General features: G+C 35.9%; 1 protein-coding gene across 2 annotated transcripts in view; it reads left to right on the top strand.

Annotated features, from left to right (window-relative positions):
- The window catches only part of LOC128216598 (reelin-like), a 64,931-nt gene that overhangs the window by 35,064 nt on the left and 8,285 nt on the right, over nt 1–21,582 (top strand). For both annotated transcript variants that reach the window (XM_052923213.1, XM_052923212.1), the window contains exons 27-52: nt 180–350; nt 1,799–2,013; nt 2,818–2,966; nt 3,291–3,498; nt 4,109–4,353; nt 4,622–4,810; nt 5,559–5,829; nt 6,445–6,585; nt 6,926–7,103; nt 7,641–7,840; nt 9,091–9,167; nt 9,883–10,042; nt 10,948–11,068; nt 11,854–12,074; nt 12,571–12,686; nt 12,830–12,994; nt 13,506–13,659; nt 14,561–14,819; nt 15,785–15,926; nt 16,323–16,430; nt 17,038–17,212; nt 17,879–18,019; nt 18,436–18,607; nt 18,816–19,006; nt 19,445–19,990; nt 20,296–20,500. In XM_052923213.1, coding sequence (XP_052779173.1) covers nt 180–350; nt 1,799–2,013; nt 2,818–2,966; nt 3,291–3,498; nt 4,109–4,353; nt 4,622–4,810; nt 5,559–5,829; nt 6,445–6,585; nt 6,926–7,103; nt 7,641–7,840; nt 9,091–9,167; nt 9,883–10,042; nt 10,948–11,068; nt 11,854–12,074; nt 12,571–12,686; nt 12,830–12,994; nt 13,506–13,659; nt 14,561–14,819; nt 15,785–15,926; nt 16,323–16,430; nt 17,038–17,212; nt 17,879–18,019; nt 18,436–18,607; nt 18,816–19,006; nt 19,445–19,990; nt 20,296–20,500 — 4,920 coding nt within the window. The remainder of the gene's footprint in view (nt 1–179; nt 351–1,798; nt 2,014–2,817; nt 2,967–3,290; nt 3,499–4,108; nt 4,354–4,621; nt 4,811–5,558; nt 5,830–6,444; nt 6,586–6,925; nt 7,104–7,640; nt 7,841–9,090; nt 9,168–9,882; nt 10,043–10,947; nt 11,069–11,853; nt 12,075–12,570; nt 12,687–12,829; nt 12,995–13,505; nt 13,660–14,560; nt 14,820–15,784; nt 15,927–16,322; nt 16,431–17,037; nt 17,213–17,878; nt 18,020–18,435; nt 18,608–18,815; nt 19,007–19,444; nt 19,991–20,295; nt 20,501–21,582) is intronic.

The raw sequence follows: 21,582 nt of genomic DNA, 5'->3' as shown, positions 1-21,582 counted from the left end.
CTGTGTGGTGTTTGTATGGTTTATGTCTCTGTTAATGTATGCTGTCTTCTGTTTATCTATATGCAGCCTGTCTTAGTCTATGCTTGTCCTGGGTGTGTGATCATGGCCTGGTGCTGGGAGATTTAAACATAAAAGGCTTAGAATCAGCAAAAACTAATTTTTCTTTGTCATACTTACAGGGCTCAGTGGAACCTCTTGATTCTGGTGTGTGGCAGACGGCTACAGGAGGGGTGATCGGAAAGTACTGCAACTCTAGAAACCCTGTCCTCATATTGGCCAACCAGGAGTCCGACAAGAGGGTCGTTACGAAAGATCTCAATCTAAAAGTTGGGGACGTCATTCAGTTTAAGGTCTGAATTTTTATATGGTCCATATTTAAAAGAAAAGTCTAGTTAATGTCATAGTCTTGATGTCACTGTGTGGATTACTTTCAGATAGTTTTCAAAATATTTAGTAAACATAATACCAATGACAATATGCCTTTGGGGAAATGAAGCAAACAGGCATTAGATGGCATCAACCTGCAATGCACTTGTTTTCAGTTGGTACAAAAGGAATATTTTATTTGTTCTTTAGATAAAGCTCATCTTTATATCTGTCTTTGTACCGTTGTCAGTATCTCCGTTATTTTTGTTGTTGTTGTTGTTGTTGATGTGCAAAATTCAATCTTGTCCTAACTCAGAAACTGAAGATATTCGAATAAAACTCAGTGCAATTGTTGCCAAAGACAATTCTTACATGTAAAGCAAGCCTCATGACTTTAGATTTAATAGTTGTAGAATTTATGATGCCTCTTTTAAATGCTTGTTCATATAATGAGACTTTTTGACGTTTTACTTGTGGCGTATGGGTGGACGATATCCAGTATGATGCCCGATCAATAACTTGTCTGAGGAACAGTTGTCCAATCACAACAAATTTGGTCAGAATGTGTATGGACATAATATCTCAGATAAGTTTCATTACCAGTACAGGTCATTTGAGAGTAATTACCCTTTAATAATTATTGATCTTGTCTGATCTATAACTAAAGAAGCCTTTGTCCAATCACCACCAAATTTGGTCAGAATGTATATGGGTATATCCTGGACAAGTTTAATAATGTGTGCAAGCGTAATTTCTTGGACAAGTTTGAAAACCAGCCATACAAGTCACTTGAGAGTTATCACCATGTAATAATGGAAATTACCTAAAATCGGTCCTGTCAGATCACTGATTACCAAGTTTGGAAACTATGTTTATGGACAGAATATCTCGGTCAGGTGCAATAACGAGCCAGGCCATATTAGTCGCTCTAGTGTTATGACAAAACTGTATTTACAATGTCTTTTAATTTTAATCAATTATCACCAAACTTAATGCCCTAAAATTAGGAGGGGTGTTTTTGTGACAGTTAGCGCTCTTGTTTGGTATTAAAATAACAGACAAGTATTGACATTCACTCCACATCACTCTTGTTGATGTATGAACTGATTGAAATGAACAAAGTTCAGCATATCCAAGTCATATTTTATAACACTGAACCTCAGAGATAAATATTTATATCAGATACATCATTTATGAATATCTTGATAGTGTATGGTAGTACACTGGTACCTCCAGGTACAGCAACTTAGCAGTATCAATATCAAAAGAATTGCAGGTAGTAATGTGATATGGTAAGATAAATTCATTGACACAAACTATCAGGACTTGGCATGCTAAAATTGATATGACACAATGCATTGGGTACAAGTTAGATAAATTTATGAAATATATAACGTTAAACCATAGATTAAAATTTTGTTTTGCCTTTCAGATAAATGTCGGCTGTACCAACCAGTTTCGATGGGACCATCCAGTTATGCTTCAGTACTGGCCTCGAGGGGGAAATGGATTCAAATTGGTTCGACAACCCTGCTATCCAGAAATGTCTTGCCATGGCAACCATTCAGAAGGGAGCATCTATTATGCTGGTCCTCATGGTCACTGGGAGCTTGTTATCATCCCTGTAATAGAGGAGCTTGCAAAATAGTGGGTTTATCTTCTTAGGCTTTTCTTCGGGTTTTGACTTTTATGGCAGAGGGATATCTAAGAAGGCTAAAATGTTTATTGCTGGCCCTCATCAGGTTATTGGAGGCTTGTCATGATCCCAGTTATAGTGAAGATTGCAAAACAGTGGGCTAATTTCATTCAGCTTTCCGTTGGGTTAAGGCTATCATATATATAACTATTAAAAGGATTTCGTTTATTGATGGTCCTCAACATGTAACAGGGAGCGTATGTGTCAAGATCCCTGTTATACTGAAACATGCAAAAGTGTTTAATTTGATATTCAAGGCTTGTCCTTGGGGTATTTCGCAATCAGGATAGAAAGGATACTTTACTGAGGAAGAATCTTATTAGCTACTCCAAATGATCTTTCATTATTTGCGATCTTGTTGTGATATTGCATCGCTAAACAGTGTGTTATGTTTAATTGGTTTGACTTAATTTATTGTGCCTGGCTAGAACATACTTTCACTGCCGAAATTTTGCAGACACCAGTTTTCAACAACTTTTATCATTAAGGCTAAATATCACATAAAAATGTTGGCCAGCCAAAAGAGCTTTGTATAAGACCTTTCAACAAGTGTATAGCTTTCTACATGTACTTTTTTAATATGAAAAGGGATACATACATGAGCTTTCAATAATTCATCAATTCTTATTTAATACATGTATCTGTTATTTTGGGGAAACAAATTAAGTTTAATCTGATAGTGAAAAGCTGATATCAGAATCTGTTAAATATACATGAAATCTAATGATATTAATAATCTATACTTTACCCCCTAGTCCTTTGATTCTCCGATGGTGGCAACCAGGTGGTTATCCGTACAACTTTGCCCTTGATGATGTTTACATTGGTCCACCATGTGATCACAGTTGCCATAGAAATGGGGCATGCAAAAATGGCGCCTGTGATTGCTATGGACGCTTTGATGGTAAGGTTATTTTGTCTGCTTGTTTCATAAGATCGCTATATGTAGATCTTACTGGAATGGTTAAACAACACCCTTTCTGTTTTTTTTTGGGTTTTTTCCAAGTACTCAAGTAGAGAACTACTCCTCTAGTACTAAATACTCATTACCATCCGTTAAAAATATAAGTATGAAACTTGCTACCCATGCTAACTATGACCAAGTTTATGATGTGAAGTAAGGTCAACGGCTGTTTCTAATTCATTAAGTCTTTAAATACACCCATTAATTGACCATGAAAGATATATGAGCTTTTGCATTTGCTGAAGTGCTTCTTTATAAATACAGATCCCGACTGCCAATCAGATGACCCAACGCCATACGGCATGGTGGATAGATTTGAACAGCTTCATCGCCCAGCTGATTTCTGGAGAAGGATTCTGGGCGGCCATCTTGGTATTGGGTGCGGAACGGTTGATGCCGGGAATGCCTTGTTTTTGGATGGGGAAGGATCACGTGAGGCTGTTACTGTGCCTTTAAATACAACATACCTGAGGTATTGAAAAAGTGGTTTAATTTTTGTCCTCACCAAGTATTTAAACATTTTAAAATTAGTTAAAGCCTGAGTCAGAGCTGGTATTGAATATCACAGCTTCATTTTTATCTTCAATTTTTAACTTAAAGTAAAGTTGTTCTTTTTTCAGCTATTTTCACTATATTATGTAATTACAACTCTAGAATAAGGAAAATGCTTTACATTAATCTGAATCTAAAGTTAAAGAATATTTTGCTTTGTAAGTTTTTTAAATTGCTGAATTGTATGCTAAAGTGAATTTAATTTGCTCTGTAATGGAATACATATTTCTCTTTTATGCAAATGTCTTAAATTTTCATCTATAGTATGTTAGTGTAGTCCAGGTGGTTGAGGTTGTCAAGTGGTAAAGGTGACCGCCTCTCACCAAAAAGGTTATGGGTTCAATCCTTGACAAGGGATTTTCCTCTTGGCCTCTCAAAAATGGACATCTGTTTCCTGGTTTCTACCCAGGAAACAGATTCAAACTTGATAATATAAGTTATTGGCTTCCTTGACAAGCTTAAAGAATTTGATATAAACTTAACTCATAATATTCTTAGCTTTTTTTTGCAAAATATAAATTTCTTTTCAGAATGTTGGAGTTTGTCCTCAAAATTGGGAGTAATGAACTGACCCATCGCTGTACCCAACCTTCCTCCCCCAATGAGGGAATCATTTTGGACTATTCCACTGATAATGAGATCACATGGAGTCTTCTGAAAGTGGTTGAGCCCAAGTTGTACAATGGGTCAAAGGAGAGGATAGTCATTGAACTCCCCCCTGAAGCAAAATCAGACAGAACCATTTTCAGATGGTGGCAACCATTGGGTTATGGAGGTAGATTGATCCCGACATATTATTTTTATTTGGTAGTGTGATACCTTTTTTACAGTGAACAACATATTCTTGTCAATGTTTGTCATTTTAAATCTTGTTTTTAAATGACAGAAAGGTATATAGCAATGCCTAAAACAATAGTAAACTAGACGACAGTTGCATTTTGAGCTTTAAATTCTTTACCGATATACCATTTATAGTTAATAAAATTTAGAAAAATACTCCTATTGAACCCTTGATTTTGTATGTTCATACCTTAAACTTCCAGGTATGACAAAGGCAGAATGGGGTCTTGACAGTGTTACTATCGGTGTCAATGAGACCAACTTGGATGGTTTCCAGGACGATTTTGCTGGCATGATGCCAGACATGTTCACATGGTTCCAGACAGAAAGCGCTGTACCGAGGATTACATGTAACTCGAAAGGGAATGCCCTGGAGTTCAGCAGAAATGGAGGTAAAACTTTGTGAGGAACTGTTTGGCCTTGATCTCAGTGTCTTTAAAGTGACACTCGTTTTCAAAATCAATACATACACATGTATGACAAACATCGTTATTGACTGATAAGCCTTTAACTATTTACTAAATAATGCATTTATGGAAAATATTAATTACTGATAACAAGATTGAAACCCTGTATTTTAAAGCCGAAGGCGCAAAAATATTAAATGATTGGTGAATGCAAAAGATTTATGGTGGTCTACTATAGTCTCAGAAGGTAGAAATACCGAGTTTTATGCTCATTTCTTTCAAATCAAACTTGGTATCCTTCATAAGAACCATTGTTTTCGACATGTATTCATCCTTTTTAAAATATTTAAACAATTGTATTAAGTGTGGTAAATCTTATCTGGGAGTAAGAGTGCATCTTCAAAGGGGAACAATATGGGTTAATGCAGTTTTTTTTTTTAATTTTAATGCATTATTATGTTTAAATCAGTTGAATTTAATGATCTTAACAATAGAAAAGTTTATTTGTTAAGTAAAAAAATATTAGCCTTTATAAATTATTTGTTTTAATTAATTGTCACCACAAATTCCCCAGTTAAAAGTGCCAAAATATCACTTAAGTGTTTTTATTTGTACACAAATCATATTTTTTTGTGAAAAAGTGAAATTTCACTTATATTAATCTTCATGATCCATCAAAAAGCATATAATAAAAAAAACTGAAATATTTACACAACTTGTTTTTATTTTTCAGAAAAGAGGTTTGCAGAAACGTGGGACTACCAAGTAACGCCATCAACGTTCCTGCAATTTGACATAGCCATGGGCTGTGACTCACTTTACAACACAGTGTACGGAGTGATGCTTGAATATTCCACCAACATGGGTAAGGATTGGGACACGGTCGTATCGGAATGTGCACCCCCCAATTTTGAATGCAATGGATACCATTCAAAGAGTGACTACATGTCTGACCAGCACAGAAATTGGACCAGGATTTCACTGTATTTACCCCAGGGTGCTGTGTAGGTACACTTGCAATATTTATTTTGTTTATCTTGTAATAAAATTACTTTTGTAACTATATTTACTGTTGTTAACTTTGGTATTTGTTTTGACTTTGCAACCAGTGGACGGTTTCCATATTTCCATTTATGTTACTATTACTGGCTCAATTATCCAATAAATACTCTTGATTGATAGACTTTGTTTACAAAATAGAACACATGCTTTTGATTTTGAACAGTTGATGAAGAGAAAATAATCCCTGAAAAAGAAGCGCGGGTTTGACTTTAAAAGTGAACTTGAACTGTCCATAGTGTGTAGAACATAAATGTTCATAAACAATACACAAATGTACTATTTGTTTGGTTGTGGTCTTAAAAATGGTTGGAAATTGGGGTTTTATCCAGTCTTGGGGGTTAATGGGATCAGTGATTAATGTACTAGGGCATGAATGGTCTTGCCATGGGGATCAATGCTACCTAAAATAAACTTGAAGCTACAAGATTTAGATGGCAACAACACAGTGAACTCCCTAGTAGCAATCTATTGACTGTCGAAAGTGTAAACCTAGAAATGTTCTGTGTATAATTCTACGAATCAAGTATACAATTAGAAGTATTTTTACTACTTTTCAGATCTCCAGCTACTAGATTTAGATGGCAACAACACAGTCAAACCCCTAGTGGCAATGTTTGGGCCCTTGACAACGTGTATCTAGGGAATGGGTGTCCATGGCTCTGTTCTGGCCATGGGTATTGTAAAAAGGGAACTTGTGTGTAAGTCAAATAATTGTCCATTTTTTTTTTTTGTTCAACTCAAATTTTATGTTAATTTGAATTTACTTCCAAAGGAGAGGTTTTAGTGCATGGTATCATGACTTATAAACCAGTTCAAATTAGATTTGCTGCAAAACTTTCTGTCACTAAAGTTGGTGGTCATAGTACAGTCCAATATTTAGAGTACCTGGTATAATAGAAAATAGGCTTCCTAGAAATTTTCATCACCATTTACTTTCAATACTTAAAATGTGAAATTAAGTCAAATATAAGGTTATTTTGCGCAAATATTTATACAGTCATAGAGTAACATAACACCTTTCAATAAAATATGTTACAGTTGTGACGATGGTTACGATGGGGAATTCTGTGTTCCATCACGCCCCCTTCCCATGATGCTTCGGGACGATTTTAACCGGGACAAGCCCCAAAATGATAACTGGATTGAGATACATGGTGGGGACACCACCAAAATGTGTGGCACTCTTGTCAGTGGAAACGCTCTGACCTTTAGTGATGTAAGTACAGAAATGATGAAGTTTAGTTTAAACAATTTTTATTTTAGGATTTTATGATGATTTATTACAGCAATGTAGTAATCACTCTCTTAGGCATTATGTTATGGGATAGTGTGGACTTAAATGCTGTTGGGAAAATGTACATGGAAGAATTCACTGTCTGGTTTGGCTACCACCAAGCAAATTCAAACGGGTTCCAGTGGAATTTACTTTTACAGGATTCACATGTAAAAAAGTGTGACTGATTTTGCATTTATTATGAGTAGAAGAAAAATAAACGATGTGCTAACTTCTCAAGTGTCGCCATAGACAAGCGAGTGGGGAAAATCCTGCAATGAAGGCAAAACGATACAGTCCTTGCAATGTCCGTGTATTGCAACCACTTAGACCATGGCCATAACTAAAAACGTTAAAGATATTAAAATGAAACTTGGAGCATAGGTTGCCAGCAGAAATAGGCAAATTTTTACTGTGTAAAATTGTTGAGTTAAGATACCAGTAAGTTATACAAATCACCATTTGTTCTGATTCTTTCAGGATCAACTCAGAATGGCTGTCACTCGTGACCTTGACACAACCATGCTGAACACAATTGAATTCTACTTTTTGTTTGGATGTAATGGAAAAAAGATGGATTGGCCTCGTAAAGAGAGCGTGCTGCTCCAGTATTCTACCAATGGTGGAATCACATGGAAGCTCATCAAAGAGATGCATTATAGGAATGATTCAAAACCAAGGTTAGACATTTAAAATCCTGTTCTGATTGCTAGAATATATCTGTTCATAGAAATGTTTTGGCATAGTTATACTAATTTCTGGTCTGTTGTGGTCTGTTGCCATTTAAGCTGTCTGTTTTCAAAGCAAATGGTCCAGTTATCTTGTTGAGTTATCTTAAAGCCTTGGTGTCATTGATGATGGTTTATACAACTGTTAAGTATTGCCTATAGATTGACTGAAAATATCCAAGTATGTGTCTTCCATTGTCATGTTTTAGCTATAGTTTTATTGTGTCGCCTTAAAAGACGACATATAGGGGTTACTTTTGTCGGCGGCGGCGTCCGCGTCCCATTTTCGCTTGTCCGGGGTATATCTCCTAAACTATTAGTGGTATCAACTTGAAACTTCATATGTACATATATCTAATTGAGGGCAAGTGCAGTGCACAAGAACTGTTACTCTTGCTTCCATATTTTTAGAGTTTTGCCCTTTGTTATTTTTCATGCTTAAAGTTTTGTCCGGGGCATATCTTGTAGAATATAAGAGGTATCAACTTGAAACTTCATAGCTAGACAGATCTCATTGAGGGCAAGTGCAGTGCACAATAACAGTAACTCTTGCTTTCTTAGTTTTAAAGTTATTGCCCTTTGTTAATTTTCATGCTTAAAGTTTTGTCCTGGGCATATCTTGAAGAATATAAGAGGTATCAACTTGAAACTTCATAGCTAGATAGATCTCATTGAGGGCAAGTGCAGTGCACAAGAACCGTTACTCTTGCTGCCATATATTTAGAGTTATTGCCCTTTGTTAATTTTCTTGCTTAGGTTTTGTCCGTGGCATATCTCATAAACTATAGGAGGTTTCAACCTGAAACTTATTCCGTAGGTATATCTGATTGAGGGTTCAAATGCCACCTACACTTGAAAGTTAAATGGCAACATCATTGTCTATAAATGAATAAAATGCCAATCTAACAGCTATAATGTCGACAGTAAATAATTCGTCAGGCGACACATCCGACTCGCGGAGTTCTAGTATTTGATTATATTTGAGAAGAATATTGATCTCACCCTGGAAGTTATTGGTTCATTCTCTACAAGGGTTAGGTTCTCTTGGCCCCTCTGAAAGCATACCTGCTGTTTTTCCAAGGAAACTGACTCTAGAGTGCTTCTTTCTCTAAAGCTTTTGTCAAAATTTAGCTTAATAAATAGGTACAAACATTAGTATGTCCAAACAGTGTTATTCTTAAACGAATGATTTTGTATTGCAGATTTTTCAGTCTTGAGCTGCCCATGGATGCCAGACATAACTCTACACGGCTGAGATTCTGGCAACCTTACAACGCAGGTAAAGAGAGATAAATACTACCATGGTGCCATAATGCTTTTGATGTCCCCTTATTTGTGGGACATATCATGTCAGATGAAAATTATGGCCAAACTTGAGCATATAATTGTGTGTTTTTTATTCCTAATTAATAGGTTCTTGTGGAGAATTTGTACAATATGCATTAAGGTTATTTTCACAAATATAAGTAAGAGAGACAACTGCCAGCAGTCATGCAATGGAGATGACAGGAACAAGGTCAGAGTTTGTATTCACTGACATCTTGTGTCTGAAATTCAGACTGGGGCTCAGAAAACTTAATTCTTAATTGTTTCATAATTATCAATGATGTTACTTATTTTGACAAGAGAAGTGTGTCTGATTGTAGAACATATTTTTGTTCACTGACATCTTGTGTCTGAAATTCAGACTGGGGCTCAGAAAACTTCTTAATTGTTTCATAATTATCAATGATGTTACTTATTTTGACAGGAGAAGTGTGTCTGATTGTAGAACATATTTTTGTTACAGATACACTTTGTAATAGGAGTTTTACAACAGAATGAAGATGTTGCTTTCTGAGTCAGAGTCTCAAACTAAATAGCCTCTAGATGTTTGTGAATATGGCCCCAGTAGCTAACAATGTAGCTATATTTTAACTTGTTTAAAGGTGTGAGGACCAAAGCCTAGCAGACACCCATGTTTATGTTAAACATATTCACATGCTGGTTTGTAGGCAAGATGTTGTCAACATGGGCTGTAGACAACCTGTTTATTGGTGGAATGGTAATGAATCCCTCTTCTCTGGCTGATGATTTTGAGTCTGGCGTACCTGCCGATTCCTGGCTGTTTGTCAATGATGGGGAGGTGGCAGGCTACTGTGAACAAAATGTCAGGTATGTTGATATTCATGGAGTTATAAGTGTTTGTGTAAAATCAAATACCCAAGCTATATGTATGTCTGGCTTCTACTTATGTAGATTGTAGAATAGGGTAGAAGATCTGTTATTACTGTTTAATATGTCTAGGTGTGTATCTTAGCTATGGAACTTGCAATGATATGTAATAAACACAACTCTCATTTCACTTTATAATCTGTATTGTCTGTTATAGCATATGCTGTCGCAGGTCTGTATATACAGACGTTCTGCAATCTGCAATTAACAAATTAAATAACATACTATTACAATACATATTAATATTAAAACAAACCAGTTTAAAACGCATAAAACATATTCTTATTCACAATTAATCATATATTCAATAACCTTTATCCATGGCTGTTAATGGTATAGCTCTTGTTTTGGGTAAAGGGGACGTTTTAGTCATCAAGGAGATGTTCATTCAATAATTGTCAATGCTACCTTTAGTGTAAACACAAGTTTCTGCAGACAAAAAAATATGTTAAATGCAAAGAATTTCAACCCAACACAACTTGGGCATAATTTGGCCATAGGACATAGAAAAAAAAACAATAATGCTTTGAAATGGATAAAAACAGAAATGATGAAATAAGTGTCTATATATATATATATATATATATATATATATATATATATATATATATATATATATATATATATATATGCTTTGAAACAGATTGAAATGTTTCAATCCCAATAATTTTACTTACACTAAATTCAGTAATGATTTTGCAATGAGTAATAACTGCAAAAAAACTGACAACAACGTTTTTTTTATGTAAATAGGCAACAAAAATCAATATACATCAAGCCTATTAATTATTTATCTTCATAGCCATTAGAACGATCAGTTATTATGAAAATCATTGCTATTTTAGGTCAGACACAGTCGGTGCAGGGGAAACAGCCCTGGTTTTCCGTCAGGGCTCTGACAAGGGAGAGCACTCAGTAGTTACCCGTGATCTCAATGTTGGACCAATGTCAGTGCTGCAGTTTGATGTAAGACTAACATTGAAATTTTGTCTGTAATTATTAAAAGAATAAAAAAATAAATAATGAATTTATTAAAATAATCAACTTTCGGGAATTCTTTTATATGCTGGTTTGTCGCATTCGAAGACATTATATAAAAATCTGTTGTTATAATCAATAAGTATTAGGAAAGTGTCAGTAGACTTGGATTATTGGCCGTGCCTGCCGTGATGTTTTGTAAAATATAAAATTATTCTGTACTTTAAACCATATGATCTCTGTGGAAACAAAGAAATTTCAAATATATTTACATGATTAAAGTCTAAACAGACTTTTACAGGTGGCTAATGTTACAAGCAGGTGATTAAAAATCTTCTTTCAGGTCAAAGCAAAGTTTGCTAATCAGATTAATCCTCAGAACAAAATTCGTCTTTCATATAAACAGTAATTTGATAGCATAACCTCATAACATTAGTGTCTTTCAGATAATTGTTTATCTTGACTGCCCCTCAGAACATTATTGTAAAATGCTGACTACTACTCAGAACATAATTGTTAAATTTGACTGTTCCTCATGTTTTGCCTTTCAGACACTTGTGAACATTAAGTCCTCCTCAGAATGTAATTGTTAATGTTGACTACTTAGAACATTAATTTGCCATTCAGGAATTGGTTAAATTTGACTGCTCCTCATAACATTTTTTGCCTTTCAGACATTTGTTAATGTTGACTGCTCCTCGGAATGTAATTGTACATGTTGACTGCTTTTCAGAACATTTTTGCCTTCCTTCTGATTGTTATTTGCCTTTCAGATAAATGTTGGGTGCTCCTCAGAAAGTACCCACAAGTACCCAGTGAAGCTGGAATACTCTCCAGATGGAGGCAAAACATGGAAACTTGTTGTACCTAATTGTGCAGATGTCTCTACAGCTCATTGTCATGACAGTGTGATGCAAACGAGCCTTCATTACGGAGGAACTTCGAAATATTGGCGAAGAGTTGTTATCCCTCTTGATGATCTCTATGTTTGTGGGTTTGTGAAAAGTTTTGTACAGTTCTATTGGAAAGAAATAATAATCTTTAAATTGTTAATATCTGGTAGATGCTGTAGTGCATTTTTGTGAAACCTACGAAACATGTCAAACAAATAGAAATTACTTTGTCCTGCCTCGTCATCTTTTTGTTCGTCTGAGCGGCATCACAGTTTTGTTGGCAATCAAACTTTTTAATGGTTCGTTGAAGTGACTTTTAACTTGGTATGCACATTGGTTATTAGAGGTCCCGAGTGATTCAGGCATCAAAAGGGACCTTTAATGCTACTAACAGGCGACATTTAATGCTCTTGAATTAAATTGGGAAATATTTATAATGGGATTTTGGAACTATTCTTATTTAAAAATAAAAAAGGTAATTTTTTGTATGAATATGACTTTGGTCTGCGGAAGACCATTATCATTATTTTTGTATGGAATTGTATACTTTTTGTCTTTATCATAGAAAATTATTGAAATATTTTTTTTCAAAAACAGAACGTTGAGATTTCGCTGGTACCAGGGTGTTATACCAGAAGATGATTACGGACCAGAGTGGGCCATTGACAATGTTTTCATAGGAATGGCCTGTATGCAGCACTGCCTCGGACATGGTGAGGATTTTGTTATCAAACAGTTGTTGTACAGTTAGCCGACTGGCTTCTCACCATGGTTTGAACTTCTGCTTCTTCCAATGATTTCAGCTTTTTTTACTGATCTTTCTTTTTAAATCAATCTGAAATTAATTATGTTCCAGGTAAATGTGGCAGCACCATGATGTGCACATGTGACCATGGTTTCCTTGGTGACACCTGCTTGTCTAACCAGTCCCTACCCATCTACATGAAAGAAGGCTTCCCATTGGCTAATGGCCTTGACGATCTACCAGAGGTGTTGCCCTTGCTGGATTCCTTCAGTAGCTGTAGGTATACATTATAATATTGAAATTAAAGTAATATACTTCAGAACAAGAAATGATGTACCCAATTTCATTTTATGATTCATTCTGAATTATGTGTGTGCATGCAACATGATGTTCACAGAGATTGATGATGCTGATTATGATGGTGGTGCTGGTGATGATGCTGATCATAATCATGAGCATGATGCTGTAATGATGATGATCATGATGGTGGGGGTGGTAGTGCTGCTGCTGCTGCTGCTGCAGATGATGGTGATGATTATGATGATGACGAGGAGAAGGAGGATGACAGCCATGATGATGATGATGATGATTTGGTAGAATTTTCAAATAGAAAATTGTGCCTAGAAACAGAAGGTCATTTATATGATTAGGTATTATTTGAACTATTAGTATTTAGATTTAAACATGAAAATAAGACCGTTTTGATACTAAGCCAGAATTTAAAAAGGTTTACTTTATAGCTCTGAACTTAAAGCCATCAATAATCTATTGCCTTGGTTTTTTCCAGCCAGCAAACTCTTAGATGAAAAGAAGTGGGATATCTGGAGTGGTGGACTGGTTTCTAAGGCTTGTGGCCTTTTGCTGGATGGATATGGACTGGTTTTCCAAAATTCCGGTGAACGTGTACTACAGACAATAAAACTGGACCTCTCCAAGGCAACGTAGGTTCAGTTATCAAAACTGGTTATGTGGGTTGTGCAAATCTGTTGATTAAAGGAGTTACTTTATGATAATAACATTAGGTCTAACATTAACCTTACTTTCAGCATGATGCATTTACATTTAAGAACACTCGTTGTTGTCGAGTTAGCACAGTGGTAATAGTACAATAGTACAAGGCGCCCTGGGTTCAATTCCTTGCCTGGGCATATGCAAGTTTCTTTTGTTGTCAACAAGGGAGAGGTTTTGTACTCCATGTACACTGATACAAGACCAGACTGTCGTGCAACATCAGAGTGACTTAGTATAGGTTAATGTACTCCATCTACTGCCTACAAGACATATGACATTGTAGGCATTTGAAGCAGCAACTGGATTATTTTTTCGCAGTCATACAGAATTGTTGTTTGTTGTACGGAGTACTGGGTCTGGTAGTTTATAATTGACATATTTTGGTGGGCATGTGGTATGTTTGTGGTGTTTTTATGTTTGTGCCTTTCGGTCAATGTTGTTTGGGCCTTACCTTAAACCTTTAAAAAATTTGCATATTTAAATATTTCACCACTTGGTTGTAGGTTTAATTGTTCAATATTGGTGTTTATTTTGTTATACTTGTATCCACCAAATATTCAAAGGACTTTAATTCATTTTGATATTAAAGATAATTCTTTCTATATAAACTTAATATATTTCAATGTTCATTTGATTTCTAATTAATGGAGAATTTATGGTTTTGATTAACTGTTATACATTTGTATGTTTCACCCCAACAAAAAAGACAGTCCAGTTTTACCTCTCTCTTGGTTGTTTCTCTGGCCTGTGTGATATGGCCACTCTCAGTGTGTACATCCAACATTCATTTTAGATAAATAAACCATGGCATATATTGTTTCACCCAAACAGGACAGTCCAGTTCTATATTCGCCTTGGCTGTGACTCCACTCCTCCTGACCCAGCCACGCCCCCAGTTTACGCACAATTCACCACAAACGGAGGAATCAACTGGCACACCATTGAGCAGTTTGATTTCAACGAGCATAGTAACAAGCCATCTTATGTGATACTAAATTTGCCTAAAAACGCAAGGTCCAGCGCTTCTCAGATTCGCTGGTGGCAGCCATCAAAAAATGGAACATTTATGGAGCCCTGGGCAATTGATGAGGTATTCAATAGAGAATAATTGTTTCAGTGTAAGATTAGTATATATATCACTGAGTCTTTGAGCACCAAAAGCTATATTTCAAGAGTGGCTTAGCAATGAGTGAAATATTAACTTTTGGTGTTCGTGAGGAGAAATGTTTTGCAATCTTGCACTTAAACCAATATTTAATCGGTTGTCCGGTTAGCGCAGTGGTTAGCGCACTCGCATCTCACCTAGGCGACCCGGGTTCTATTCCTGGCTTGGGCGCATTTGAGTTTGGTTTGTGGTATGTGGTCACCAAGCCAGGCAAGTGGGTTTTCTCCGGTTTCCCCCACAACACAAGACCACACTCTTGCGTAAAATCGTGCCAACGAGAGTGATTAATATAATGTTGTAATAACTTGTTTCAATATTTTTTTTTTCTTCTGCTAAAAACGATTTTTCAGAAAAGCGCGAATAATTGTAAGTGAACGTACCGTCCTTTCGAAAATGATGTTGTTGAAATGTTATCCCAGCCCTCTGCACTCTGACATTTGATTTTTAAGTGAGAGCTGGTAGTGAAAATTAACATAATTTTATTTCACGGTACATATATCATTTTTATTTAAATGATAAAACACTGTAAATCACCAAAAAGCATATAATAATTCCCGTTTCTTGCAATTCATTAGCCTTCAGCCTTGTTAAGAATTGTCATGGCAGGATCATTGTCTTCTCAGGATCATTATAATGTGACTGCAAGAATATACAAATCTTAACCACAGTACTCTTTCTGTGGCTTTTAGAAATAATTTAGGCAGATTGACAGCAATGCTATAAAATTCCCATTCACCTATTTCAATAGTTGTTGTTTTCATTCAACTTTTGGAATTATAATTCTGTAAGTATTATCCAAAGGGAATTTGAATTTTAAAATGTCTGAATATTTGTCAACAAATCATTGAAAACTCACCGATAAAACCTGTCTATACTCTTTCATCAATCAGGTTTACATTGGTGGTGACTATGACGGTGTCGAGATGTTGGCAGACGACCCTGGTGCTCCTAGGGACTCTACCTGGACCCTGACCCCAGGAGCAGTTATAGAGCCCGTATGTGGGTCACTGTTTAATACCCTCCACTTTACTGGTAAGATTTTAGGGCTGATGGTGAGGCGGGGAGGGAGTGGTTGAGATTGTGACAAGGAAATAACAACTAAAATAACAAAATGCTGGTAACTCATGAAAAGCGGTTAAAATCGGATTTAGTCTTTATAAAAAAATGTGTTAATGAAACATTTAAATGAACGCAAAATTAAAAACTGGTGAAGTCCTCTTAATGATAGAAGTACTGTTTTAACACAACAATATCTATGAAATAAGAAACATAATACAATAAACACTGATAAAAACGTCAAGGTATTGTGATTGTCTTTGCATATGAAAACTTGTTGTCTATGTTGCTCTGTGTAGATGCATTAGCACATGTATATTTAAGCCCGTAGCTCTTGTTGTAAACATTGTTGAGATATGTCCCATGTTTTAGGAGAGGAGCAGCACAGGTTTGCAGTGACAGCTGATGTGGTAGTGGAAGCGGGATCTGTACTACAGTTTGACATCTCCCTTGGCTGTACTGACACAAAGCACTACTTCAGTAAGTGTAAAACGTCTGTTGTACAGCTGTTTGTATAGCTTAAACTATGCCAAACCTGGCGTGTATGTGTTAAGTCTTCGAAATGTAAAACAGTTTTTAGTAAGTAGTTAATGTAGCATTTTGTATATTAATTTTGGTTTATGTTTTACTCTTTCTGCACACAAAACCCTTTCAATTGCAAGCAATGTTCACCAGTGTTCTAAAAGTCACATTTTTGTGTGTTATATTGCTTTAAGATTATTGAGATATTTTTAGTGTACCCTAAGAACTAGAAAAGAAATAACTACACCATACACGAAGTTGTTGGACTACTTTCGATTAAAAAATACTACTTAACACATTTGTGTGCATTTCTTTGAGGATTACAAATCTTGATCTCCCTCAACAAACAGTTTCCTCTGATGGTATGTTTCAAGTCTATAATCCTGTCTGACCTCATACATATAGATAAATTGACTATCACAGAGTTGAATAAATGTTATAAATCCCTTTTTGCATTTTGAGGTGCATCTTTTATCCTTCCATGTCATTTTGGACATCGATATAGTGATTAAATGATGATGAATGTCGGAAATTCATAAAAACACTAACATGGTTTCATTTTTAGAGGTACAGCTATTGTATTCCCATGACAAGGGTGTGACCTGGCAGCCTGTGACGAGGTCATGTTTGCCTTCCCACCTCAACTGCGAGAAGTACACATTCCCTAGAGATAGCGAGTTTCTCTCAGATATGACAAGTGGATGGAACAGATACAATGTTCCGCTGCCGTTCCATACAAGGTAAGGTACAGCATTACATTGACTTTAATCATAAAGCACATTACAACATTCCAATGCCTTCCCATACAAGGTAAGATACAACATTACATTGCCTTTTCATGCAAGGCAAATGCATCATTCCATTGCTTTTCCATAAATGGCAAGATAGATAATTCAATTGCGTTTCCAAGATGATTTTTCCATGTTTTTGTGAATGTGTGGTCATTATTTGAAGTTGCTTTTAATCTATACATTATAAAGATTATTAGAATTTGGGTTTCCCTATTGTTCCAACTTAATTATAATATATGTATTAGAATGCTTTCTACGATATTTTTATTGTTATTATTCAGCTCATAAACTGCATCATGTATCTTTGTCATTCAAACAAATTAATGACATTTGACTTCTTATGGCCTTTTAGCTTTCAATGATGAAACATATTTCTTTCAATTGATCGAATAAATAGAGGATATTTGTTCAATTCAGTGTAGGGTGATATTTTTTGCACAAGTGTCATTTGAAACAAATGTTCATAAGTGGCGAATAAGTAGATGATATTTTACTCATTGCATGCAGTGAAAATTTCAAATGGTAGTGTCCACTGCTGTTATTTCACTGATAAAACTCCATATTACGCCCAAAAGCATGAACAAAGCAATAAACATCTTTATTTTCCCATTAAAGGTCACGGTCAACTAGGTTTCAATTTGTTCAGCCCGAAGGTTTCAACAGGAAGGACACTTGGGCCATCGCTAACTTGTACATAGGGACAGATTGTCCAGATTCCTGTAATGGTCATGGAAAATGCACTGAACAGGGTTGTGTGTAAGTAAAATATTTTTTGTTGATAATCCTTCTTTTTGTGGTATTATTTTGCTCTCAAAAATAAAATTAAAAAGGGCAAATTGTTGAAAAAAGTTAAATTTATATTATATAGATCTATTACAAGGGGAAATCGAGGTATTGTCATAGTGTTATTGTGCACTTTAACATTTGCCATAACTCCTTAGATCGTTAAAGATATTTAAATGAAAGTTATTACACATGCTGCCAGGTATAACACGCACTTGCATAACAAGGCCCATACACCTGTCTTGATAACTGTTGTTATGCCCCTTTTTCCACAGGAAAAGAACAGAAGAGTGTTTGCAGTTGCTCTCTGGGGCTCCTGTTCAATTTTATTACTTGGTTTGTCCCTTGTGCTTTCACCAGTATTTTTAATATTTTTTACTTTATTTCAGATGTGACCCGGGATGGGGAGGTTTCGACTGCAGTGCTCCCACCATTGATTTGCCTGTATATTCTTATGATATGTTTACTGGAGAATCCTATAACTGGTACAAAGTTGTTGGGGGAAAGAGAACTAAACCATGTAAACCTATGGCATCTGGATCGGCTTTACATTTTACTGGGGTAGGTCAGACTTGACTTTTTATATGCCAAATTTATGGAACAAGACGATTTGTAGTTTTACCTGTGGTGTACGGGTTCGATTGTTCTAAGGTTATCTGTTGGTACGTTAAAATGATGTTATACATTCATAAAATTGATTTTCGTTATTAGTTACGAGCCATGAGTTCAAAATTATTTAGTCTTACTTTATATATTTGAAACATTTCAGAACTGCTCCAGAGGACTCATTTCTCGATTCTTTGATCTTTCAAATGCTGAGTATGTGCAGTTTAACTTTATGTATGGATGTGGCACACCGCCGGATAATATTGATGAGAGTGTTTTGATTGGGTACTCCACTAATGCTGTTGATTGGACAACGTTTGGGAATTTGCATTACTTGAACTACCGCTCACCATCGTATGTTTAACTTGTAATATATTTGTACTGTAGAATTCAAATAGTATAGTATTTCATCACCATGATGCCAGTGCATTATATCAGTTGGACGAACATTATTGAAATATTTGAACTGTTTTATGCGTAAATACTGCCTTTTGTACCTGTTCGGTATTGAACGAAAATATTTAAGTTAATAAATATGCAAAAACTTATTGTGTTAGTAATTAACCTTCATTTATGATTTACATTTTGAGGGCATTTCTTTCCCTGTTGGATTTGAAACAAAAATACATTTATTTGGTCTTCATTTATGACTAATCATTTTCAGTCTGTTTAGTTTGATGAGTGCTTGGCCCCCCTGGGGTGTTTCTGTATGTAATGTTTATACCTTGTTCCCAAGTATTCATTGTCGTTGTAGTTTCATTGTATTACATTGTATTTATGTTGCTTTTTAAGGTTTGTGACAATAATGCTACCAGATGATGCAAAAAGAAATGGAACGGCAATAAATTTTGCCCAGTTTAAAAACAGTGGCCAAAATGAAGATGATTGGCTTATAGACAATTTAAGAATTGGAGGTCGAAATGTTAACCCTGAGATGATGATGAGCGACTTCACTTATGGAATCGATCCAGCTGAATGGAAGACTTTTGATAACATTAAAACAGGAGTGTATTGTGAAAGATCTGAAGTAGCATCTGGAGAGATCGTCGACGACGAGAGTGCAACAATAACAACGCAAGATTTGAACATACACGAAGGTCACATGTTACAATTCTGGTATAACATTGGTTGCATGAGGCCATGGAATGCATCGGTGGCACCTGTACATTTGCAATATTCTACAGATTATGGGATGACTTGGGCCTATGTTACTCCACAATGTTTGTCAAATGACCCAGACTGTCTTGTTGGACCATCCATGGCTAGCGTTTATTATGGTGATCCTATGGGAAGGTGGCAGCGAGTGATTATTCCACTTGAAGGAATGACACAGTCAAAGTATGGACTTGGAAGATCATTTTATATTGTAAAGACTTATTGATTTACAGTCTTTAAAACATTACTATGCAATAACAAGTAAATATAACTATTAGTAAGTAAAAGTAGAAAACAGTATCGGCTTACCTCCTTAAAAGGCAGTTCACTTTTGTAACTATATAGATAAGACCTTAAAAAGTATGTTCAACTTAATTTGCCTTTAAAATGAACTGATTTGGAAAGATGGATCGATCGTAAAACTGCAAGCCTTAAAATAACACTCATAGTTCTCACATTTTCTATTAAATGTACTTGTTTTCTTGCAGAGCAACACGTTTCAGATGGCAACAGCGCCCTGTTAACGACGACGAAGCCATTACGAATTTTGGCTTGACTGATGTTTACATTGGACCATCTTGTCAGGACATGTGTGGTGGCCATGGCAACTGTCACACACAGACCTTCCCATCATGCATTTGTGATCCTGGTCACCATGGTGATAATTGCTACCCTTGGGATGCTGAAAATAAGGTTGGTATTTCCAGGGCTTACTTCCAGTCATCATAGTGAAATGACGCCGGGACATTTCTAAATGGGAATATACAATTTATTAAAACGACCACAAATCTCAAAGGACTTAAACTTAAAACGTATTGTGCATTTAGTCACACTCCTTTAATTGAGTTTTGAAAGCTTCTGCAAAAGAAAAAAAATCCACTTTTGGTTAATAGTTATAAAAGTCTGCCTTGTAAGTATGCAAAATAAATACATTTTAAAAAGGGATCACTAATTTTATTATATGATTGTACATGACTTTATAGTATGAACGCATTCAGTGTCTGGTCTCTAGTAAGTTCTTTTTATGCCCCCGAAGGGTGGCATATTAAAATCGCACAGTCCGTCCGTCTGTCCGTCCGTCCGTCCGTGTGTCCGGCTCAATAACTCGTGTCCGGGCTGTAACTTTCCCTTGTATGGACATATTTTAAAATAACTTGCCACATGTGTTCCACATATCAAGACGACGTGTCGCATGCAAGACCCATGTTCATACCTCTAAAGTCAAGGTCACACTTAGTGTTTATTCACAATGGAGCATAGTTTGTCGTGTCCGGGCTGTAACTTTCCCTTGTATGGACAGATTTTATAATAACTTGACACATGTGTTCCACATACCAAGACGATGTGTCTCGTGCAAGACCTGTGTCCCTACCTCTAAGGTCAAGGTCACACTTAGTGTTTATTCACAATGGAGTGCTGCATATAAGGACATAGAGTATAGGTGTCGTGCGCGGGCTGTAACTTTCCCTTGCATGGACAGATTTTAAAATGTTTTGCTACATGTGTTCCACATACCAAGACGACGTGTCGCGTGAAAGACCCGTGTTCCTACCCCTAAGGTCAAGGTCACACTTAGGTGTTTATTCACAATGGACTGCTGCATATAAGGATATGGAGTATAGGTTGTCGCGTCCGGGCTGTAACTTTCTATTGTATGGACATATTCTAAAATAACTTGCCACATGTGTTTGACATACCAAGATGACGTGTCGCGTGCAAGACCTGTGTCCCTCCCTCTAAGGTCAAGGTCACACCTAGGTGTTTATTCACAATGA

Source organism: Mya arenaria, chromosome 14 (genome assembly GCF_026914265.1).
Source record: "Mya arenaria isolate MELC-2E11 chromosome 14, ASM2691426v1".
Lineage (NCBI taxonomy): Eukaryota > Metazoa > Mollusca > Bivalvia > Myida > Myidae > Mya > Mya arenaria.
This window is presented reverse-complemented; position numbering and strand designations above follow the sequence as displayed.